This window comes from Pelodiscus sinensis, chromosome 7 (genome assembly GCF_052426305.1).
Source record: "Pelodiscus sinensis isolate ZL-2025 chromosome 7, ASM5242630v1, whole genome shotgun sequence".
NCBI lineage: Eukaryota > Metazoa > Chordata > Testudines > Trionychidae > Pelodiscus > Pelodiscus sinensis.
The window spans coordinates 8,221,955-8,245,264 of NC_143058.1; the positions used below are offsets into that span (position 1 = coordinate 8,221,955).

General features: G+C 41.4%; 1 protein-coding gene across 2 annotated transcripts in view; it reads left to right on the forward strand.

The window, feature by feature from the left end:
* PTPN4 (protein tyrosine phosphatase non-receptor type 4) overlaps positions 1-23,310 on the forward strand; it is a 216,284-nt gene that overhangs the window by 105,195 nt on the left and 87,779 nt on the right. For both annotated transcript variants that reach the window (XM_075933064.2, XM_006137719.5), the window contains exons 10-12: positions 2,438-2,526; positions 7,777-7,840; positions 15,273-15,445. In XM_075933064.2, coding sequence (XP_075789179.1) covers positions 2,438-2,526; positions 7,777-7,840; positions 15,273-15,445 — 326 coding nt within the window. The remainder of the gene's footprint in view (positions 1-2,437; positions 2,527-7,776; positions 7,841-15,272; positions 15,446-23,310) is intronic.

Below are 23,310 nucleotides of genomic sequence, written 5' to 3' on the forward strand. Positions count from 1 at the left end.
AAATTTTACTAGTGTAGACAGTACCATAATAGCTAAAATTTTATTACCATTTATATAAAAGTATAAGTCATTAGTTGAGTTCACAGTTGGGTTGCTGTCAAGTCAATTGACTGAGCTTATGATTCATAATCATCTGTGTTTGGTTATATTGTGTAACACCGTGGTCACCAACAGGTCGATCGTGAGCTACTGGTCGATCGTGAGGCCTCGACCAGTCACTCGCGAGGCGTCCTGTCCGCCCTGCCCCCATTTCCCTCCCACCCCCCAGAAGCCCCACTACTTACCTCAAGAGAAAACGGAGGTAGTGTTGGCTTCAGAAGTCCTGCAGCTTAGCGCTACTTCCGGCGATTCCAGAAGTGCGCTAGCTGCACTGCCGGCCGGGTGTACTGCGGGAGGGAGCATTGGCTCCCTGCACTGCATAGGAGGGGCGAGTCATCCCTGCGGGAGGCACGCAGGGGGTTTCCTGGCGGGGGGGGGAGGGGGAATTGGCCCCGGGGCAGGTGTGCGTGGGGCTTCCCTGCATGGGGCTGGGGGGGGTCGGCCCCGGGGTAGGCACACGCTGGTTTCCCTGGGGGGGTGGGAAAATCCTGGGAGGAGGGAGATGCAGGGGACTCTCTGCCTCCACTGGCATCCCACTCCCCTGTCTCCAGCCCCCTGTCCCCAGCTACAGAACTCGGTCCCCACTCCCCTGTCCCCAGCCACAGAACACTGTCCCCAGCTACAGAACACTGTCCGCACTCCCCTGGCCCCAGCTACAGAACTCTGTCCCCACTCCCCGAACTCTGTCCCCACTCTCTTGTCCCCACTCCCATCCCCACTCCCCGAACTCTGTCCTCACTGGCACTCTGTCCCCTGCTGCAGAACCCTGTCTTCTGCCCTGCCAGCACCCTGTTCCCTCTCCCCTGCCCCCACCCGCAGAACTCTGTTCCCACAAAATGTATAACTATAAATGCTTCATTTTAGATTTAAATAGCATGAATAAAAAACAGACCATTTATTTCATAACTATAAACACGTAATTTTAATTGTATGTATCGCATAATTTAAAAATAAACTGTTTATCAGAGTGTGTAAGTAAGGGCTGGGGATAGCAAGTGATGGACAGGAGGAGAATAGAGAGGGCGGGGCTTCAAGGAAGGGGCGGGGCGGTAGATCTTCGCCTGTTCTGAGATTTAAAAAGTGATCTTGGGTGTAAAGGTTGGAGACCACTGGTGTAACACATTTCTTTAGGTAATTTTCACTATTGGCATTTCTTTGAATAAGTTGCCTTCTATTTCAAGGCGTTTAAGCAGATAATTGCATTAGAACATAAACACAGGAGTATCTGTGTGAAACTGAAATAGATACATTCTTCCAGAGAATGGATTTCTTGTTTAAATTTCTAAATCAATATTAAGTGTCATCATCTAAAAAGGGTACTAGGCCTATTATACAAACTGCAGGAATGTGCACTTTCCCTTTCGAGCCTGTCAAAGCTAAGAATCTTTAGAAGGTCCACTAATTAATAATAATCTCTCTCACTTGAGCACTCTTCAGTTTATCATTAGCATAAAAAAATTGGAATTATGTGAGGAGGAAGAGGCAAAGGCTATGATATAAATAGGGGTTTCACTACTGTATAATCTTAAAAGTGGTAAGTTGGAATTTCATGTTGAATTTGGAAAAAGCCTCAAAGAGGTAACTGTTAGTCTGTAACTTTAAAAACAACTTTTAAAAATGATGAGTAATCCTGTAGCACCTTAGAGACTAGCAAAATATATAGATATAGTATCATGAGCTTTCGTGGGCAAAACCCACTTCCTCAGATAAGATGATCTCGAGAATCAAGAAATTATCTTCTTTGCATGCCTTTGAGATTCAAGATTATCTCATCTGAGGAAGAGGGTTTTGCCTTTGAAAGCTCATGATATTATATATAAAATATTAGTCTCTAAGGTGCCATAGGACTACGTATTGTTTTTAAAATTAGTATTGAATGAGGAAGGAATTTAAAGTAGTGAGTCATAGGATTCAAGAGGCATGCAAAGGAGATAATTTTAGTTGTTGGGCATTGAATGTACTAGATTGTGTCTAGAATAGAGTGAGGGAGACCTTTACTGTACTACAGGTAAGTAAAAAGGGCATGAAGCAGATATTTAACAGTGAGCACAGAAGGTTTGGTGGAAAAGGAAAGATGTGAACTGTATTTGTGAGGACAGTACTTAATGAAGAGGGGAAAGGGTAAATTTTTAGCTCAGGTTAATAGGAACTATGCCATTAAATGTGTCTTGCATTAAAAACTTGTCCCATTAAATTAAGATATGACTTAGCTGAGGTGGGGGAGAGAGTGAATGCGCATGGAGGGGGATGTGGATGGTCATATACGGGTTTCTACTGTGTGTGTGTGTGTGTGTGTAATTGTTTTGTGTTGAATTTATTGTTTTGTTCTCTTTTAAAGGATCAAAGTAACAATGAAATTATGATTGGAGTGATGTCCGGAGGAATACTAATTTATAAGAACAGGGTACGAATTAACACCTTTCTGTGGTAAGGAAAACTGCTTTTGTGTGTTGTTTCATAATATTTTCCAAATTAATTACAAGCACTTTCATGTAGATAAAGAGACTTAAAATTATTCATTATTAAGTATCGCGGGTATAAATGATTCATTTCATATATTATGTACTGGATACTGCATGCAGATGTTTTATGAATGAAGATTTTTCCTTCTCAAATGTCTTTAGGCCAGTCTTTAGGGGAACCTTTTTTGGGTCGGGAGCTGCTGACCCACAGAAAAATCTATTGGGGACCGCACACACATGAGAAGTGTAAAATAAACAAAAAGCAAACAAAACCCCCCACCCTCAATGACATGGCCTCCAACCGAGGAGAAAGAGACACCCTACATTCTTCCTACATACCAGAGCCTAGGGGACGCATCCTAGTAGCTCAACACCATTTATCCCTGTACTCTTCTCTCCTTGGGTATTAAGATTCCTTGCTGCATAGTGACTGACTATAAATTTGTTACTCAGTATGGCTTGTTGTATTAGAAATTAAAGTAACTGCTATCAAACTTTTATAAATGTTAAAACATATTTCCATTTTTCTTATTAGTAGTCATTTTTCAATTATTTCTGTTGTGTAGAATCAGTTTAGGTTGTAACCTATATCACACATCTTATTGAACATATTGTTACAGAACTGTGAGTGGGCTTTGTCTGCCTTACAGTTGTGACTGGAATAAATCAGCCTTGCAAGGCTGGACTAAGTCCTTTTTCACTGAAGTTTGATTCCTCACAGAAATGTCTTTGGTAGTCAGGCAATCAACAATTCCAAGTATAAATTTGTGTTTAAAGCTACAACACAACAGAATAGTAATCTCAGCATGTGAAATTAGTATAGAAGTTAGGTCACATAATTGTTAACTGAAATTGTATTTTACTGGGACATACAGGAGATGTGACAAGATGGGAACTGTGGCCTGATCTATAGATTATATATTAATATAATGATTACTTAAGTAATTCTTAGTTATCTCTTAAAATTCCAGCCAAAATGTTTAAAAAAAAACCCCAAAAAAACCACAACCAACCCACCAAAATCCATCTTTTGGTAGACACAACCAAACAACGTTTGCACAGGTCTTCCCTTTGCACAGGCCACCTCCATGGATGATACTCAAAATTGATGCCTCTCTACTAGGTTAGGAGAGTATACCTGTGCAACCTCATGACACAGGCCTGTTTGTCCCCTTCTGAAACACCATTACGCATAAACCTACTGTTTCTCCTTTGAGAGTTGTCCTTGTGGTGCTCCAATCTGGTGTCAGTACGTCTTCGCACCGGCAATCAGAGATATTTAGCCTAGCTGTGCCTCCCCATGTCACATATGCGCAGTTGCCATCTGACGCTCTTTCAGTCGGTTAGCTGTGTGTGCAGCACAGGTCCTCTCAGTTCCTTTTCTACCATCCTTGGCAGAAGACCAGTTCCGAGCAATGCTCTTCTGACTGGAAAAGACTTTTAAAAAATTAGTTAAAAGTAGTTTTATTAGTTGTTAGTTAGCCTTAGTTTGTTTTCTTAAAAAAAAAACAAAAAAAAACCCACAAGCATTGCTCTGCAGTTTTCTTTCTAAAAGTTCTCTATACCCCAGTTTCTTCATTATGCCGTTTTCTCCTGTCTTTAAAAAAATGCAACTCCTGCAGAGACTCAATGCCCACTTCAGGCAGGCATGCCTCATGCATAAAGTGCCTTGTCAAAGGCCATGTGGCACAGAAATGCCCACACTGTTACAATATGACTGCCAGGGCAAGAAAAGACCTGGAGATGAGGCTCAAGAACTTGCTGTGGGAGAAATCCCTTTAGCTGATACAGTCAGACAGTGGCACCTTCGGAACCACTAACTCTGAGCAAAAGAGCCAATTCATCACCTATAAGGGACTCCTGTAGATCCCGGTTCTCTCTGGAACGGTTCCTTCCAGCTATTTTGTTAACATCTCGTGTCATGGGCTCACTGGTGTGTCCACCTCCAGCACTGCGGAAAAGTGGAACGCAGAACTGATGAAAAGGTTGGAGTCAGAGCCAAAGAGAAAAGCCAGCCTCTGCACTGTCTGCAACTTCCCATTTGGCACTATCTAAAGTGGACATGCTGCCACTGGTGCCGCTGGATATGCTGGCACCGGCACAGTCTTCTGACTCGCAGTGTGTTCTAGGACCTAAGCATGAACTGGCACCAGTAGAAAGCCCAGAAAACAACAGAGTCCCCATACTGAACACCACAATCACCAGTGCCATCATCACTGGTGCTGACAAACAACTCACTTCATTCTCCCATAATCAGGGAGTCTAGTCTGCACTGATGCTCCTCTGAGAACATTTTGTTCTCCTGTCTGGGCACCAGACCCAGCACCAGGCATAGGAGTATGTTCTCCTCCCAGCATGCATTACCAACAACATTCATCAGTAGCTTCATGGCATTCAAGCAGGCACCAACCACGATACTGTCGCCCACAGTATTCTTAATTTAACCACCCGTGTTCTTACCTTCTGCAGCAATATCAACCCCAGTGGTCACCCTGGGAACCATGGAGACAATATCATATTCACTTTTCACATCAGCACCCATCATGAGAGTCAGCCGTAGCAACCCTGGCACACACAACAATGTGGTCTCCTACGACCGCTATTTAATCCTTGCCAACCTATCCCCCACCATCATTCTTTGCTACCACTCAACAGATCCCGCAAAGGAGGATGACAACTTACCTCAATCCAATTCAGACAGTTACTCTTCACTTCTCCAGACTTCTTTGTCCCTCAGTGAGTCTTTTTCTTTCTTTCTTCCTCTCCCCTGCAGATGACCTGAGGGTGGCACCGTCCCAAAACATAGCTCTGCAGGAGGTACAAAAAAAGCAGCATACGTTGCTGAAGATTTTATAGTCCACCACATCTTCCAAGATAGCACCACTAATTGACAAGGCTCTCATGGAACCATCTGATAGAAACTGGCCTCTAGCTCCCTCCCCCATTAATTGCAGGGCAGATAGAAAATACTTTGTCCCGGCTAAGGGGTGGGTTTTCTTTTCTCCCATCCCCAGCCGAAATCCGTGGTGGTAGATTCTGTACACCATCGTTTCAGACAGCCACAATTTAAATCAACGTCCCAGGACAAAGAACATAAGACTGGACCTTTTTGGAAGGAAAGTTTATTCCTCCGCCAATCTGCAATTCAGAAAATCCAACTATATGACTCTCCTCGCCAGCTATGATTGTCAGTTACATCAGTCTGCAGGAGCTTTTAAACAACCTTCCTGAATAGAAGAGGCCACAGCTACAGTTTAAGAAAGAGGGCCAATTCATCGCCGGAATGGTACTTCAAGCATCTATAGACTTAGCAGACATGGTGTCCAGGGCAACAGTAACAGCGATTGTCATGTGCTGCATATCGTATCCCCCATGAACTGCAGACAAAAGTAGAGGCTCTGTACTTTGACAGGAATCAATTCTTTGCAGTCAAAACTGAAAAAAGGTCCTTCACTCAGTGAAGGATTCAAGTACAACCCTTCGAACACTAGGTATGTACACACGGCCTAATAAGAGGAGATACACCCCATATTAAAGACAACATCAGAGACTGATCATGGATCTAAACAGTAGCCTACTAGGAGAAGAGCCCAGTCATCAACCTTTCATTCATTGGTACCAAAACAGTAATTTGAAGGTGTGGTCAGGGGCCTGAGCGATCTCCCCGCAGAACCAGTGCACCATCCACATAATACTTCACCATCTGAGGCCCTTTTTACCATCAGTGGAACCTCATAACTACGAACCAATGGGTCCTTGATATCATCTGAATAGGCTATATGATTGCCTTTATTTCTGTGCCCCTAAACACTCCCCTTCCCTATCCCTCTTCAGGAAACCCCTTAGAAGTCCCATTTACAAGCAGAGGTTCAAAAACTACTCGACTTGGCAGTGATAGATCAGGTTCCACCCGAATTTCAGGCAAGAGGGTTTTATTCCAACAATTTTCTTACTGCCAGTAAACAGGAGGATGGAGGCCCATATTAGATCTCAGGAAACTTACCAAGTTTGTCCACAACCACAAATTCAGGATGGTGACCTTAGGAATCATCATACCTGCGCTTGGACAAGGGGTACTGATTCTTAGCCGTCGACCTTCAAGACACATATTTCCACATAACTATACACCCCTCTCACAGAAGGTTCCTCCAGTTTATGGTAGGCAATGACCATTATCAATAACTAGTCCTTCCCTTTGGGCTTTCAACAGCACTACATGTTTTTCCATGATGCTGACAGTGGTGATGGCCTTCTTCAGGAAGCAAGGCATTATCATATTCCCATACTTAGATGACTGTCTGATCAAAGGAACTTCATAACAAATGCTAATCACGACAAACATTACAGGCGACCTTTTTTCCTGACTGGGTCTGCTCATAAAACTACAGAAATCCGCTCTGGAACCTACCCAGAGAATAGAATTCATCAAGAGCGTCATTAGCTGCTGTGATGGCCAGGGCCTTCTTCCCCTACACCGCTTTCAAGCCCTGTGCAATAAAATAGACAGTGTATGTCATGTTCCTGTTACAACTGTTTACACACACCTTCAGGTCCTAGATCACATGTGACTTTGCTCCGGGAGACGGTCCCCAGCAGACCAGAGGCACAGGGAGCAAAGCGGCAGCGGCGGCGGGGTGCCACGCCTCTGAGGCTTTGCTGTGGCAAAGCCTCAGAGGCGCGGGACCCCGCCGCCGCTGTGGCTTTGCTCCAGGTGTCCCTGGTCTGCTGGGGACCGTGTCCAACAGACCAGGGACACGGGGAGCAAAGCCGCAGCGGCGGCGGAGTCCCGTGCCTCCCCGGCTTTGCCAGAGCAAAGCCTCAGAGGCGCGGGACTCCTCTGCCTCCCCGGCTTTGCTCCAGGTGTCCCTGGTCTGCTGGAGACGGTCCCCAGCAGACCAGGGGCACCCAGAGCAGCTTTTCTCGCCCCGGAGGTTAAGGTGGCGGGACTGCTGCGCTCTGGGCGGTCCCGCTGCCTGCGAGCTCCGGGGCGAGAGAGCCCCGTTCGTAAGTGCGGATCCGACATAAGTCGGATCCGCGTAACTCAGGGACTGCCTGTATAGCTGTTGTCTTTTAGCAATTTTCTGCCAAATTAAATTTCATAGGAATTAAATTTAGTTCTCTGTAGAAAATTTACATTTCAATAAATGTACCATAATAATTTTAATGGTTTAATTGTCCTAAGTGTATAAATATTCTGATTTTATTTTTCATTTAGGTTGAAGATTGTAAAAATTTCTTTTAAGTGCAAACAGTTTTTTATTCAACTTAGGAAAGAATTGGTGAGTACTCATCTTAAATTTTGATCTCCTGAAAAATAGGAATGAAATTTCCCCATTAAGAAAAGGCTGCATTATACTTTTCCTGTTACAGAATTAGTGTATCTTTATCTAGGATAAAACATTGTTCCACCAGCTTGCTATATAATTCATTAGTTATCCAAAGGGCAACTTATCTGTTTTAAAACACTTCCGATTTTAATTTATTTTGAATTAGTTGGCTTGAATATTCAAATGTTTTTAATTCTGTCTGCGTAGACTAGCTAAAATCAGCAGTAAGAAAATACAGCATGGTCTTACTTTTAATTTTGGTTATGGCAGAAATCAAGCTAAATTGAAGTTAAATGTAATGCTTGACATTTATTTGTAATTTTTTGAGTTTGTAAGTAAACTCTTAGTTATGTTTTTATCTGTATTCCTGACTTTATTAACATAGTTTGGCTTTGTCCCACTTAAATATAAATAGAAAATATGACAATTTCTTAATAATTCTAGACAGCATAATATAGAAATATTATTACTTTTAGAGACGTCTGCCTTCTTAAAAATATATTTGAACAGTTATTGGTGTTTTCTATAAAGAATAAGTATTCTGCTGATTACGGTTACTTGACATCAGTATGCAATGATACTGAACTTGGTGAGTAATGACCTAGTCCATGCCCCAAGGAGTTTACAATCTAAATTGGTAAGAGAGGTCACTGAGGAAGAGAATGGGCATGGGAAATGGAATGATATAGTTCCTGAAGTATTCCACTGAAGGTAATGGACAGGGCTCGACAAATAATGCAATCTACTCGCCCATGGCGAGTAGATTGCAACCCAGAAGAGCTGGACAGCGTAGCAGATCGCCGGATAGCGTAGCTGGCGAGCGGGCCTCGCCATGGTTCGGCGAGCCCTGGTAATGGACATGCATAATGTGCCAGGAGCCTGAGCTTTACAAAGGCCAGTATTGCTTTGCTGTCCCAAGGCAATAAAGGGAGGGGCTGTTTGGCCATCTCTTCCGTTCCTTCTCACTGTTGCATGGTCTGAATCAGAGCTTCTACTGATATGCCTTTCTTAGTCAAGCACTTCCAAAATATTTGACAAAAACAGTTCTTATTTTCATTTATAGTTAGGATTTTGTTTTTCATTGTACTTTGGTAATTTGTAGCAGTTTTTATAAATAAGGATCTTGGATGCTGCTTTGGTAGCTTTTCCCACCAAACATATCCCCATCTTGCCCTCTCTGCCAAAGATGCCAGGATTCAGAGTCTGTGCTTCCTGCTTTTGCTCGTTTTCCATCAGCAGTGGAAACCAATGCAATTTGTACTGTTTGAAGGAAGTCCACATTGCCTCTGCATGCAGTGTCTACGCCTCCTTCCTTGCCTGTTTATTCGAAGGCCAATTCTCTGCTTCAAGAAATATCTCATAGAAGTAGTCATAGTCCTGAAGTCAGAACCATGCCACAGATCTCCCTTCTTTTTACATTGGCCTGAGAAATCCAAGAGTGCTTCAGCAGAACCTCCCTCTGGGTCTGCTGGTACCAAAGCTACAGACCCATGTTAGGGCCTTGCTATGGAAGCATGCACATATGTATGGGAGTAAGTCACTGCATCATCCACAAGTTCCAGCCATGGAGTTGCTGCACTCTCCAAGGTGAACAAGCATAAGAGGCCACACTGCTCAGCAGAACCTTCAATGCTAGATCCATTTACTCCTTATGCCTCAGCTATGTCAGCATACTGTGAAATGCTGGTGCTGAGACCAGGCCACTTTACCAGATCCATTCCCATCAATAAACTGATACCATTTACTTCGGGGAGAATTGGAAGTGCTCCTGGCCTCATGAACTGTTAACCTTGGAAGAAGTAAGTTCTCCACATGTTCTAGGGCATTCACCTCTGCGTAGGGCTTCCTCTTGCATTATGTTTACCTCTTGCTGGCTGCATCTTTCTAATGCATCACATTCTGACAGCTCCATCAGCACTGCCATACACACAAGACTCCAAGGACCAGGAGGGTTGGCATAGTCCACTGCTTCTGTTCTAGAATCATGACTACTTGAGGGTTTTGATGACTCCATGGCAATTTCCTCTTTTTCCTTACCCAAGAAGCTGGTATCCACAAATACAATGACTGCAGGATCAACTGAGTTAGCCATATTGAAGCTTGTGACCCCAGCATGTGCTTTTGGAACAGTCTCAAGTTCAGCTTGGGAGAACTCTGTTTCAACAACCAATGCTTCTTACAAGAAACATTCAGAAATAGGGCTATATGATGTACCAATCAGCCTGGCTCCAATCACACCAGCCGACTACTATTCCAACCAATCTGATAGCTTTCTTTGATAGGATATCACGCCTTGTGGATAAGGGAAAAGTGGTTGATGTGGTAAACGTAGACTTTAATAAAGTATTTGATACAGTCTTGCCTGACCATCTTATCAGTAAACTAGGGAAACACAACCTAGGTAGAGCTATTATAAGGTGGGTGCATAAGTAGCTGGATAACTGTTCTCAGAGAGTAGTTATTAACTGTTGAGTCACGCTGGAGGGGCATAACAAGGGGGGTTCTGCAAGGTTCTGTTTTGGGACAAGTTCTGTTCAATATCTTCAGCGGTGATTTAAATGATGACATAGAGCAGGGCTACTCAACATGCGGCCTATGGTGCAGTTTGGCTTTACGTGGGGCTCAACACTTGACCCGTGGGTGGGAGCCAAAATAAAGTAGTAATCAATGTAATGGTCTTCTGTTGATCTGCATTTTAGTAGTTAAACTCCTTGATTGTCATTCTCATTAAAAGAGTTTTCATATGGATAGAAATTGGGTAAATATTGCATTTTATTAATATATGCAGCCACACTTAAGTTGCGGCCCTTGGTGTGTGCTGTATCATTGTGGCCCCCGGGGCTTCCAAAGTTGAGTAGCCCTGAAAGAGAGTATGATTATTAAGTTTGCAGATGATACCAAGCTGGGAGAGGTTGCAACTGTTTTGGAGGATAGGCTCATAATTCAAAATGATCTGGACAAACTAGAGAAGTGGTCTGAGGTAAACAGGATGAAGTTTAAAATGCAAAGTACTCCACTTAGAAAGGAGCAATTTCACATATACAGTACAGGAAGTGATTGTCTAGGAAGGAGTACTGCAGAAAGGGATCTAGGGGTTACAGTGGACCACAAGCTATATATGAGTCAACAGTGTGACACTTGCCAAAAAAAAAAAAAAAAAAACAAGTATGATTCTGGGATGCATTAACAGGAGTGTTGTGAGCAAGACATGAGAAGTCATTCTTCCGCTCTACTCTACACTGATTAGGCCTCAATTGAAGTATTGTGTCCAGTTCTGGGCACCACATTCCAAGAACAATGTGGAGAAATTGAAGAAGGTCTAGTGAAGAGCAACAAAAATAATTAAAGGTCTAGAAAACATGAGCTATGAGGGAAGACTGAAAGAATTGGGCTTGTTTAGTTTGGAAAGGAGAAGACTGAGAGGGGACATGGTAGTGGTTTTCAAGTATCTAAAAGGGTGTTACAAGGAAGAGGGAGGAAAAATTGTTCTCATTGGCTTCTGATGATAGGACAAGAAACAATGGGCTTACATTGCAGCAAGGGAGGTTTAGGTTGGACATTAGGAAAAACTTCCTAACTGTCAGGGTGGTTAAACACTGAATTAAATTGCCTAGGGAGGTTGTGGAATCTCCATCACTGGAGATTTCAGAGCAGGATGGATAGACATCTGTCAGGGATGATCTTGCTCCTGCCATGAGGGCAGAGGACTAGACTTGATGATCTCTCAAGGTCCCTTCCAATTCTCGATGATTCTATGATTCTGCTGTCAGTTTCAAGAACTTCCATAGAAAATAGACATTCTGCTCTCATTGGCACTGAAAAGGGTGGCCATATCAATTAGTGATGCCGTTTTTCAGCAGGACACAACAAACGGTATATTCCAGCTGAGGATGCTCCCATTGCGCTTTTTGTGATGGTAGGGCCTGGAATGGCGTACTGTAACCTATTTTCCCAGCACATAGAAAAGAAATTATATTTCCCCCATGCGTACCTGCATCTATTTTCCTGGGGCGGCTTGTCTCCTGATGGACGCTTGCTTGGCACATGAGGCGTTTTTTGTTTCCAGCTCCCAACATGGCATTTCAGTGAGGTGTTCCTCCCCTCCCCCCCAAACAAGTTTGAGCCTGGAGTACCAGCACCATTTTCTCTTATTTAAAAAAAAAAGCCATTGGGTGTGTCAACCCTAAAGGAGGCTGATAAAAGGTGCTATACCTCTCCCATGCTTATACCTTTCTGTTTTGCATTCTCTGCATAACTCTGGTAATACAGGCTGTGTCATAGTACATCAAACAACACCCATGCTTCCATCCTCATAGATAGGGAGTGTAAGATAATGAGCCTTGGCAGGATTACAGTTCTGGATCTCTAACTACTTGATACTGCTGGCCAAGTATGACTTTATAATCTATGGCCAGAATTTGAGCAGTTTCCAGATAAGCTACTTTAGCAGAATCATATTCTATTCCAAACAATTTACAGGAATGCAGGTTGGTTGCTACGTCCATACTTGAGGCTATATTTGGTTCAGCGGACATGCTTAACGTTCATGGAACCTTATCCTTTTATTTGGATAGAACAAAGCTATTTAGGCAGACCCTTAAGGTATTTTTATGTCTCACTCAGCAATCAAAGGGCAAAGCAATCTTTCCCCTCACCAGAGAGTCTCTAAATGGATATCAGACTACATACATCTGTTACCAGTTGAAAAGAGTCCAGCCTCCTGCAGCAATCAAGGCACATTCTACTAGATCCAAGTCCACTTCCATAGTATTTCTCCACAATGTCCCCATTCAGGCATATGCAAGGAAGACACGTTATGCTGTCATGCACGGTGCATCATAGAACATTTGACTGAATTGAGCTGTCTTATCAACTATCTTACCAGATGCAAAGTCCAAACCATCCTATATCTGACAACATGGTTTTTGGATGGACACCTCTGTTAGCCCAAGAATGTTTATTGGTGGTGCAAGATATCCTCTCCAGTAGCCAAAAGGACTCCCCACCTGATTCTTTCAGGTCAAATGGAAATGTTTCACTTGCTGGGTCCAACATTAAAGTTTTGACCGTGAAGCTGTGGGCATTCCCTCTTTACTCCACATGAAAATCATGAATCTTGCTCTTAGCTGTATCAGAAGGCATTCAGCCACCATTACTTCCTTCCATCATCATGTGGCAGTCAGTTGATTTTTACCCATCTTACAGTCTAGTCCTTACCTCTGTAATGAACTCTCCCTCTGAAGTGCTGGGATCCTGCACACTCTGCCCTCCCCAGGAAAGTCCTTTTCTTTGTCATCATTACTTCAGTGAGGATGGTTAAACAACGAGGAACAATGATGGCAAAAGGGCAAGGTCTCGCTATGACAGCATTCCAAGTTTCTGCCAAAGGTGGTTTCACAATTCCACCTCAGTCAGCCTCTACATCTGCCTATCTTCTGTCCAAAACTACACGCCTTAAAGAAGGAATGGTAGCTTTATGCCCTCAGTGTGCATAGGGGCCTGACTTTTTATGGACAAAGCCAATCCAAAAATCTTCCAATTTAAATATCTAAATTAATTTAACAACTTGGAGGTTTTTTAATTGGTCTGATCATCTCTGATGTCAGTGCTGTGCATTATCAACATGTGTAAAGAATAGTTCATCCGCTTTTAAGAGATTGTGGGCTTTAAGTCTATATGGTGCTGGCAGAGCCACTAAAGAAGTGTGCTTTGTAATATATTCTAACATGCTGTGCTCTACCTGCCCAGGTAGATTGTGCTAACACACTCTAAAAGTTATCTAGTTACCTTTTACATAGCACAGATCTACACTAGAAGTGCTACTTCAGCATAGCTGTGCTGCTATACCATAGCTGGTGAAGTTGCTCCATGCCATGGAAGAGTGCTCTCCCATCAGCATAATCACTGTGTCTCTGTGAGAAGTGGCCACTTCGTTGATGGCAAAGGGTCTCCTGTGGACAGAGCACTGGAGTAGACAGTGCTTAAGTTGCTGTAACTTGTGTCCCTGGGGGATGTGTTTTTTCTTACCCAGGAACAATGTAAGTTAGGTCCACACTACTGCTTAAATTTATCTATCTGTAATCCTGTCATATCTTTTACAATGCCCTAACAGGATTTATGCAGGGAAGTTAGAGCATATCAAATTAATATGCTGTATAAATCACCTCCTTCTGGAGAGCTTTGCCATGCTGTGTAGACAAGCCCTTTATCTGTGTTTAAATAAATCATTGAAAGGGAGTTATGATGGCTGAGAGCATTTTCTCTGTTAAAACTCCAATTATTACAAATTCTATATTAAATTTTTTTGAGAGAATGTTAAAATGTACTTCAAGTTGCGCATAGGATGTTCATGGATAAAATTTGTTATGAACCTTTTCAGAGTCTGTCCAGTTTTGTAACTAGTTCATAGAGGAAAAAATCATTGCATACTACCTTCTTTTGAAAATGTTTACACTTGCAGCTGTTGGGCCCAACTGTGTGAGCTCTCCACATGTGGCACTGTGAGACTTCAGGGAGTATCACAGACTGTTAGGCTTATTGCTTGTTCAGTCCCATACTCTAATCACCCTCTGCATGATTAAACTGTTCCAATATTCCAAGAAGGGTCAAAGGGGATGAGTCTCAGTTGATTGGAGAGGAAGCTAACCAGCAAGCAACTTTGAAGGAGGATACTGCAACTGATAAACAATGGCAGATTAAATGTACTGAAGCCAATCTTTTGTTTGAGAGCCAAGTTAGCATTGGTTATTGTGTTAAATACCCTGGCTAGTACAAACTTCCTAATTTGCCAGCTTGTCCAGTACCTGCTAGCCTTGTTCTGCTGTTCCTACTAGTAAGCACTATAAAGATGTTAATTACACAGAACTGAATGACAGCTGTCCTTGAGTTTAACAATGGTAGTACCTTCTTCCCATCCTTTCTCTCTCATGTGCACATGCTTGCACCTTACTTCCTCTACTTCTCTAAACCATTAGTGCTAATGCTTACGCCCTTCACTCTTGTTGGAATCTTGGAACAGAGAGGCAAGGTTTTTGCAATTTCTCTTTCCTCCTTCAAAGCACCCAGGCATAATAGCTGAGAGGTGGTCTGTTGGCAGCAACATCTTCTCTGCAGCTGTGAGTTCTTCCAAGGTCATTAGACCTGTGGGGAGACCCTGTTGCTAAATTGAGAGCAGGATCATTAAAAAGAAAAAATGGATATAAAATTAAGTGTGTGTGTGTTAAGTTAATTTAACTAGCTAGAGTGACACTTGAAATATACTCTGAGAGTGCTTTGTACTCTTTTAGAAAATGTCAGTGTTATCAGTGAACAATAATCTTAAAATACATTACATAAACATAAGGAATCATAATTTCTAAAATAAATTAATATTTTTCTTTTTTAGCATGAATCTAGAGAAATGTTACTGGGATTCAATATGGTGAATTACCGAGCATGTAAGAATTTGTGGAAAGCTTGTGTTGAGCATCACACATTTTTCCGATTGGACAGACCACTGCCACCTCAGAAGAACTTTTTTGCACATTATTTTACTTTGGGTTCAAAGTTCCGGTACTGGTAAGTAACTGTTGGCTGTGATAAATTGATAAAAGCTAACAGGGTGTAAAGCTAGAACAAGAAGGGACTGAAAGAGAGGTTTAGGTTAGATAGAGAAGTTATAAAATCATAGAGCAGGAAGAGACCTCCTTAGGAGGTCATCAAGTCCAGCCCCCTGCCCAAAGCAGGACCAATCCCAGCTAAATCAACCCAGCCAGGGCTTTGTCAAGGTAAGACTTAAAAACCTCTAGGGATGGAGATTCCACCTTCCTCCCTAGGTAACCCATTCCAATACTTCACCACCCTCCTAGTGAAATAGTTTTTCCTAATATCCAACCTAGACCTCCCCCAGTGTAACTTGAGCCCATTGCTCCTGGTTCTGCTATTCATCACTACTGAGAACAGCTTCTCTCCAGCCTCTTTGGAACCTCCCTTCAGAAAGTTGAAAGCTGCTATCAAATCTCCCCTCACTCTTCTCTTCTGCAGACTAAACAAAGCCAAATCCCTCTCTCTCTCCTCATAGGTCATGCACTCCAGCCCCCTAATCATTTTGGTTGCCCTTCGCTGCACCCTCTCCAGTGCATCCACATTCTTTCTATAGTGGGGGGCCCAGAACTGGACACACTACTTCAGATGTGGCCTCACCACAGCCAAATAAAGGGGAATAATCTCTTCTCTATATCTGCTGGCAGTGCTCCTCCTAGTGCAACCTAATATGCCATTAGCCTTCTTGGCTACAAGGGCACACTGACTCATATCCTGCTTCTCAACCACTGTAATCCCCAGGTCCTTTTGTGCAGAACTGTTACTTAGCCAGTTGGTCCCCAGCCTGTAACAATGCTTGGGATTCTTCTGTCCCAAGTGCAGGACTCTACACTTGTCCTGTTGAACCTCATCAGATTTCTTTTGGCCCAATCCTCTAATCTGTCTGGATCACTCTGGACCCTGTCTCTGCCCTCCAGCATATCTACCACTCCCCCTAGCTTAGTAAAACAAAAGGAAAAAATAGGTAGCACTTTAAAGACTAAGATAGTTTATTAGGTGATCAGCTTTCATTGGCCAGACCTACTTCTTCAGATGACCCTAGCTTAGTGTCATCCGCAATCTTGCTGAGGGTGCAATCAATCTCCCCATCCAGGTCATTACTAATTAGATATTAGGAAAGATTTTATAATTTGTAATTAAAAGGATAATTAGGCTTCAAAGGAGGTTAAGAAATTCCTATCATTGGAAGTTTTTAAAAATACATTAGGCAAACACCTGTCAGGGATGATCTCGGTTTAGTTGGTTGTGCCACGGCACAGGAGGGTGATTTCTCAAGGGTCCCTTCTAGCTCCGTGTTCTACATTTCAGAACTGTTTCTCAATCAGTGAGAGAAACAATAACTGAAAATGTTGAAATGACAAAGTATTAAATTACTTTGTCAGTTTTCACCAAAATGTTAGTGATTAAATGTCAAATGTAGTGAATGCCAGTGAAAAGGAGGTAGGATCTGAGGCTAAAATAGGAAAAGAAAAAGTTAAAAAATACTTAATGTCTTCAAGTCACTGGGTCCTGATGAAATATATCATGGCATAGTCATCTGAGCCATTAGCTATTATCTTTGATCCATTATGGAAGACGGGAAAGATTCCAGAGGACAGGGAAAAGGAGAATGTTTTGCCCATCTATAAAAAAGGAAATAACTTGGGGAATTGGAGGCCAATTTGTTTAACTCCAGTACCTGGAAAAATAATGGAGAGGATAAATAACAGTATGGATTTGTCAAGAACAAATCATATAAAAATCATCTAATAACTTTCTTTGACAGGGTGTATGCTTTGTGGATGGGGGAAGTGGTAGATGTGGTATATATTGACTTTAGTAAGGCTTTTGATGCTTGCAAGACCTTCTCACAAGTACATAAGGGAAAGATAAGATAGATGGAACTATTAGAAGGAGGGTGCGTATCTGGTTGGAAAACAGTCATCAGTGGTTCATAGTTAAGCAGGAAGGGCATATCTAATGGGGTCCAATGGAGATCAGTTCTGGGGCTGGTTCTGTTCAGTATCTTCTTTTAATGATTTAGACAATGGTGTAGAGAATACACTTACGAAGTTTGCAGATACCACAAATCTGGAAGAAGTTGCAAGTGCTTTGGAGGATGGGATTAAAATTCAAAATCTGGACAGACTGGAGAAATGATCTGAATTGGATGAAATTCAGTAAGGACAAATGCAGAGTATTCTACTTAGGACGGAATAATCAGTTACATACCTACAAAATGGGAAATGACTGCCTTGAAAGGAGCATTGCAGAAAGGCATCTGAGTTAAATGGGTGTCAACAGTGTAACACTGTTTCAAGAATAAAAACAAATCATTCTGAGATGTATTAGCAGGAGTATTGCAATATGACACAAGAAGCAAGTCTTCCACTCTATTCCATGCTGACTAGGCCTCAGGTGGAGTATTTTGTCCCGTTCTGGATGCCCTGTTTCTGGAAAGATGTAGACAACGTCCAGACTTGAGCAAAAAAAACCAATTAAAGAGCTAAAAAACAAGGCCTATAAGGGAAGATTAAAACAACTGGGGTTGTTTAGTCTGGAGAAGAGAAGACTGAAAAGGTACTAACGTTTTCAAGTATATAAACTTTGGTTACAAGGAAGGAGACAAATATTTCTCCTTCACTTCTGAGGCTAGGAGAAGAAACAAATGGGCTTAAATTGCAACAGGATTGCAGGGTTATGTTGAACATTAGGAAAAACTTCCTAACTATCAAGGTGGTTAAGCACTGGAATAAATTGACTAAGGAGGTGATGGAATCCCCATAATTGGAGATTAAGAGCACATTAGACAAACACTTTTCAGGGATAGTGTAGATCAGTGTTCCTTAAACTTTTAAAGAGATGAACACCAAACAATTTTTTTTTGAGGAACACCAGGGATATTTTTGTTGAGTTAAAAAACAAAAAAGGGTCAGGAGAAAGTTATTGAGGGGGGAAAAAAAAGGTCGCCTGCCCCTTTAAGGGCAGTCATTTTTAAACTCTGTTGTTCTCCGTGGCACACCCCTGATTGCTTCGCGGCACGGAACACAGTTTAAGAAACACTGGTGTAGATGTTATTTCTGCCGTGAGTGCAGAGGACTGGACTAGATGACCTATCAAGATCCTTCCACGTCTATGATTCTGTGTAGAAGATGGTAGGAGAGGGAGGGAGGGAATACAACACAATAAAAATAGGCTGTTGTTGGTGTGCTCTATCAAATTTGTCATAACAGAAGTAACTTGGCTTCCACAATTGATATTTATCCTCACATATGCATAGTTCTGCTAGATAGTTTGAAACTTTTTAGAGTACATTTACATTTAATATTTTTACTATCAGAAAGTAAAAGAAATAGGCAAATACTAGTGATTATTGAGCTTAGTGTTCTATATAATATTCTGGTGTCCTAAAAAATAACTTAACAATTAGCATTGCTTATTAGACACTGTAAGCTTGTGGAAGTGACAAAAAATGGATATTCACTTCATCTGTAATGATTTTTCTTAAATATTTATCTAAAATGTTTTGGAAATTTTGTAATAATATAAACAACTAGGATCAGACTGACATTTAAATTAGATTGCACATGCAAGCTGTACATCTTTGTTGGCTACTAAAAGGGAACACTCTTATCTCTTATCTCTTGCAATATTCTTAAAATGTCTTCTGACACATCTTCACATTAATTGGCATGTGAAGTTAACAGAACTTCTCTTTAGAATCCTGGCAAGTGTGTTCCCTGAAGTCTTGTCTACGGTAGATAAATGATGAATTACCAGCAACTGGTGTTAACATTGGGTCATTTTGAACTTGTAGTTGAAAATAGCCTAGTTGCTTGTATAGTGCTTAAGAGTAATTGTTTCAGGTATGTATCTGTCAGTTTTACATCTACTTTGCTATTTGTTACTAGATTGGCAAGAAAATGTTTCCTTCCTAAAAATCATGAAATATTCTTTTTAACATAGACTAGTTTCTAAAATTAATCCCCCTACTACTTATATTTTTTGTGTTGTATCACACGGAATTATTCAAGAAAGCTATGTTACAAAATCAAAGTTAAAGCAAATGAATGTAAGCATAGCACTAAATTATGGTATATTATCAGCCGGAAATATTCAAAGGGTTGTGAATGTTTGCCACTGCTATACAATGAAAGGATGGATTGATGGGGAGGGTACTATTCAGGAATTTTTCCACATCTCATGGAATTTGCTTACACATACTTTGAGTGTGACAATTGTACCAGAGACTTTATGAGCACTTTATCCGTTACTTTTTATAGTATGAAAACACACAAATACTTCAAAACCTTGCTAAGTCCTACCCTACTCCTCTACACTATGGTGCTCCTTATCCTTCCATTTCTATCCTTAACACAAATGGCAGCGCCCCAGAGAAATTGGAAGGAAGATGAGGAGGACACACGGTGGGAGGAATTGTGAGAGAGGAGAAGAACCAGGAGAAGACAAAATGGTGGAAGATAAGAGAAGTCAAAATGCCAAGAAGAGCATGATGTCAAGTGTCAAAACCAACTGACAGATCAAAGAGGATGAAGATGGATTATTGGATCATAGATTGATAGGTTCTAAGGCCAGAAGGGACCGTTATGATCACGGCCTGTCTTAGGCCATAGAACTCCCCCAAAATAATTCCTTGAGCATATCTTTGAGGAAAAAATCTTGATTGCCTGTGGTGATCTGCCAACATTATTGGTAAATTGTTCCAGTGATTATTTACCCTCTCTGTAATTTTTTATTTCCAGTCTGAATTTGTTTAGTTACAACTTCCAGCCAACTTCAGTTTAATAGATCTTCTCTGCTAAATTGAAGAGACCATTACTAAATATTTGTCCCCAATGTAGATACTTACAGTTTGTGATCAGTCATCCTTAACCTTCATTTTGCTAAGCTAAGTAGATCCGATTCCTTGAATATGTCTCTGAAAGGCATGTTTTGTAATCGCTTTATCATTTTTGTAGCTCTTCTCTGAACTATTTCCAACTTATAACATCCTTTTTGATTTGTAGCTCCAAGAACTTAAAACAGTAATCCCAATAACAGTTGTACCATTGCCTAGCACATCCTTACTCCTATATGAGCTTCCTTTATTTATGCATTCAAATGCAATGCACTGAAAACTCATGTTCAGCTGATTATCCACAATGACCCCCAAACCATTTTCTGAGTTGCTGCTCCCAGATTAGAGTTCTTCAGTCTGTAAATATGGCCTATAGTTTTTGTTCACAAATGTATATATTTACATTTAACCTTATTCAAAAACATATTGCTTGCTTTCACTCAGTTTACCAACTGATCCAGATTGCTCTGTCTTCATTATTTACCTCTCCCTCAATGTTTGTGTCATCTACAAACTTTTTTTTCTTCCAAGGCATAGATGTTCAATAGCATAGGGCTGAGAACCAATCATCATGGAACACCACTAGAAACATCTGCATAATGGTGATTCCCCATTTACAATTTGTGTCTGGTTTCAATCCATTTGATGTGTTCCATATTAATTTCATGTCATCGTTTTGTAATCAAAATGTTGCGTGATACCAAATCAGATTTTTTATACAAGTTTTAAATGTATTGCATCAAAACCAACAGAACACCACTGGCCATCACCTACAGTCCCCAGCTAAAACCTCTCCAACGCATCATTAGTGATCTTCAGCCCATCCTGGACAATGATCCCTCGCTCTCACAGGCCTTGGGAGGTAGGCCGGTCCTTGCCCACAGACAACCCGCCAACCTGAAGCATATTCTCACCAGCAACTACACACCGCACCATAATAACTCGAACTCAGGAACCAATCCTTGCAACAAACCTCGGTGCCAACTCTGCCCACATATATACACCAGCAACACCATCACAGGACCTAACCAGATCAGCCATACTGTCACTGGTACATTCTCCTGCACATCCACCAACGTAATATATGCCATCATGTGCCAACAATGCCCCACTGCTATATACATCGGCCAAACAGGACAGTCCCTACGTAAAAGAATCAATGGACACAAATCTGATATTAGGAATGGCAACATACAAAAACCTGTAGGGGAACACTTCAATCTTCCTGGACACACAATTGCAGATCTAAAAGTAGCCATCCTGCAGCAAAAAAACTTCAGGACCAGACTTCAAAGAGAAACTGCTGAGCTACAGTTCATCTTTAAGTTTGACACAATCAACTCTGGATTAAACAAAGACTGTGAATGGCTTGCTAACTACAAAAGCAGCTTCTATTCTCTTGGAATTCACACCTCCAGATCAGCTGCTAGAAGTGGGCCTCATCCTCCTTGATTGGATCCACCTGGTCATCTCCAGCCTGATCCTGGCCTGCATATTTATTCCTGCCTCTGGAAATTTCCACTACATGCATCTGACGAAGTGGGTCTTTGCCCACGAAAGCTTATGCTCCTACACTTCAGTTAGTCTATAAGGTGCCACAGGACTCCTCATCGCTTTTGCAGATTCAGACTAACACGGCTACCCCTCTGATACTTGCATCAAAATTGTTACCTTTATCAACCAAATTTGTAATATCAACAAAGAAAAGACATCGTTAGTTTGACGGGATCTCTCTTCCGTAAACCTATGTTGATTGGCATTAATTATGTAATACGTAAGAGTCCATTTACCAGGATTAATGTCAGCTTGATGGGACTATACTTGCTTGTTTGCTTATAGAATTTCTATCTAGTAATGGACCAATACTATAGTTCAGGAATATATTTATTCCTAAAATATTTTTTTTAAACTACTTTTTTGGTCTTAATTGTACTGGCCCTAGATGTCTCCTTGTGTTCCTTTGCTTCCCTTATCAAATTTCTGCAATTCCTAACTTCAGATTTATATTCATAACTATTGATTTTCTTTTTCTTCTGTTCATTGTTACTTTTGTATTTGTATAGCTACTTTCAATTCTCTTCTGAACTGGGTATTTTTTAACCAGTTCAGAAGAGAATTGAAAGTAGCTATACAAATACAAAAGTAACAATGAACAGAAGAAAAAGAAAATCAATAGTTATGAATATTTTCCACAATTCTTAGATTGTGGCTGTTGGAGCATCTAGGTAAAGTTTTCTTAAACAATTCCCAATTGTCATTCACGTTTTTCTGATTAAATTATTTTTGCAGCTAATTTGGTTATAATTTTCAGCTTTGTGAATTTTGCCTTTTTAAAACACCAGTTTTATATATTAACTCAATCACCCACTAACTAATAGCTCTATCTGGCATGTTGAGAAAATGAGGGGAGGAATGCCTGTTAACCAAAAATCCTTGGTAACTAAGAGTTATACTTAGCAAAGGAATACCAATTTTCAAAGAATTGTAATACACTAAAATGAATAAAATATAAAATAGTATACAGATACTCACCAATCCAATAGTAGTGCTGTACTGCAGAATGGTTGGTTTCTTGAAGACTTAGGTGTATACAGGTGAAGTTTTCTATACAGTAGATTATTTTATTATACTACATATTACTATGGGCAGCACATTGTGCACAGTGATCACTAAAAATAAAATTAGAACTATACTGAACTAGGGTTGTTAGATATTGTTTTAGTCAATAATCTTGTAACTGCACCAAATCTCATCAGTTACAATTATTCGAAACAGGCTCCTCGTGCAGACTGGCTCCCACTTGTCACCTCATGCTGCTGTCTCTGATACATAGACAGCAGCATGGGGTGGCAGCAGCCTTTGTCCATTGGGGGCCTGAGATACCTGTGGACAGAGGCTGTTCCGCCACCCCATTGATACAGAGGCAGCAGTGTGGGTGGGGAGGAGCGCCTCTCCCTGAGCATTAGTTCCCGCCTGCTCCCCCTCCCTTGCTGTCTCTGTGGGG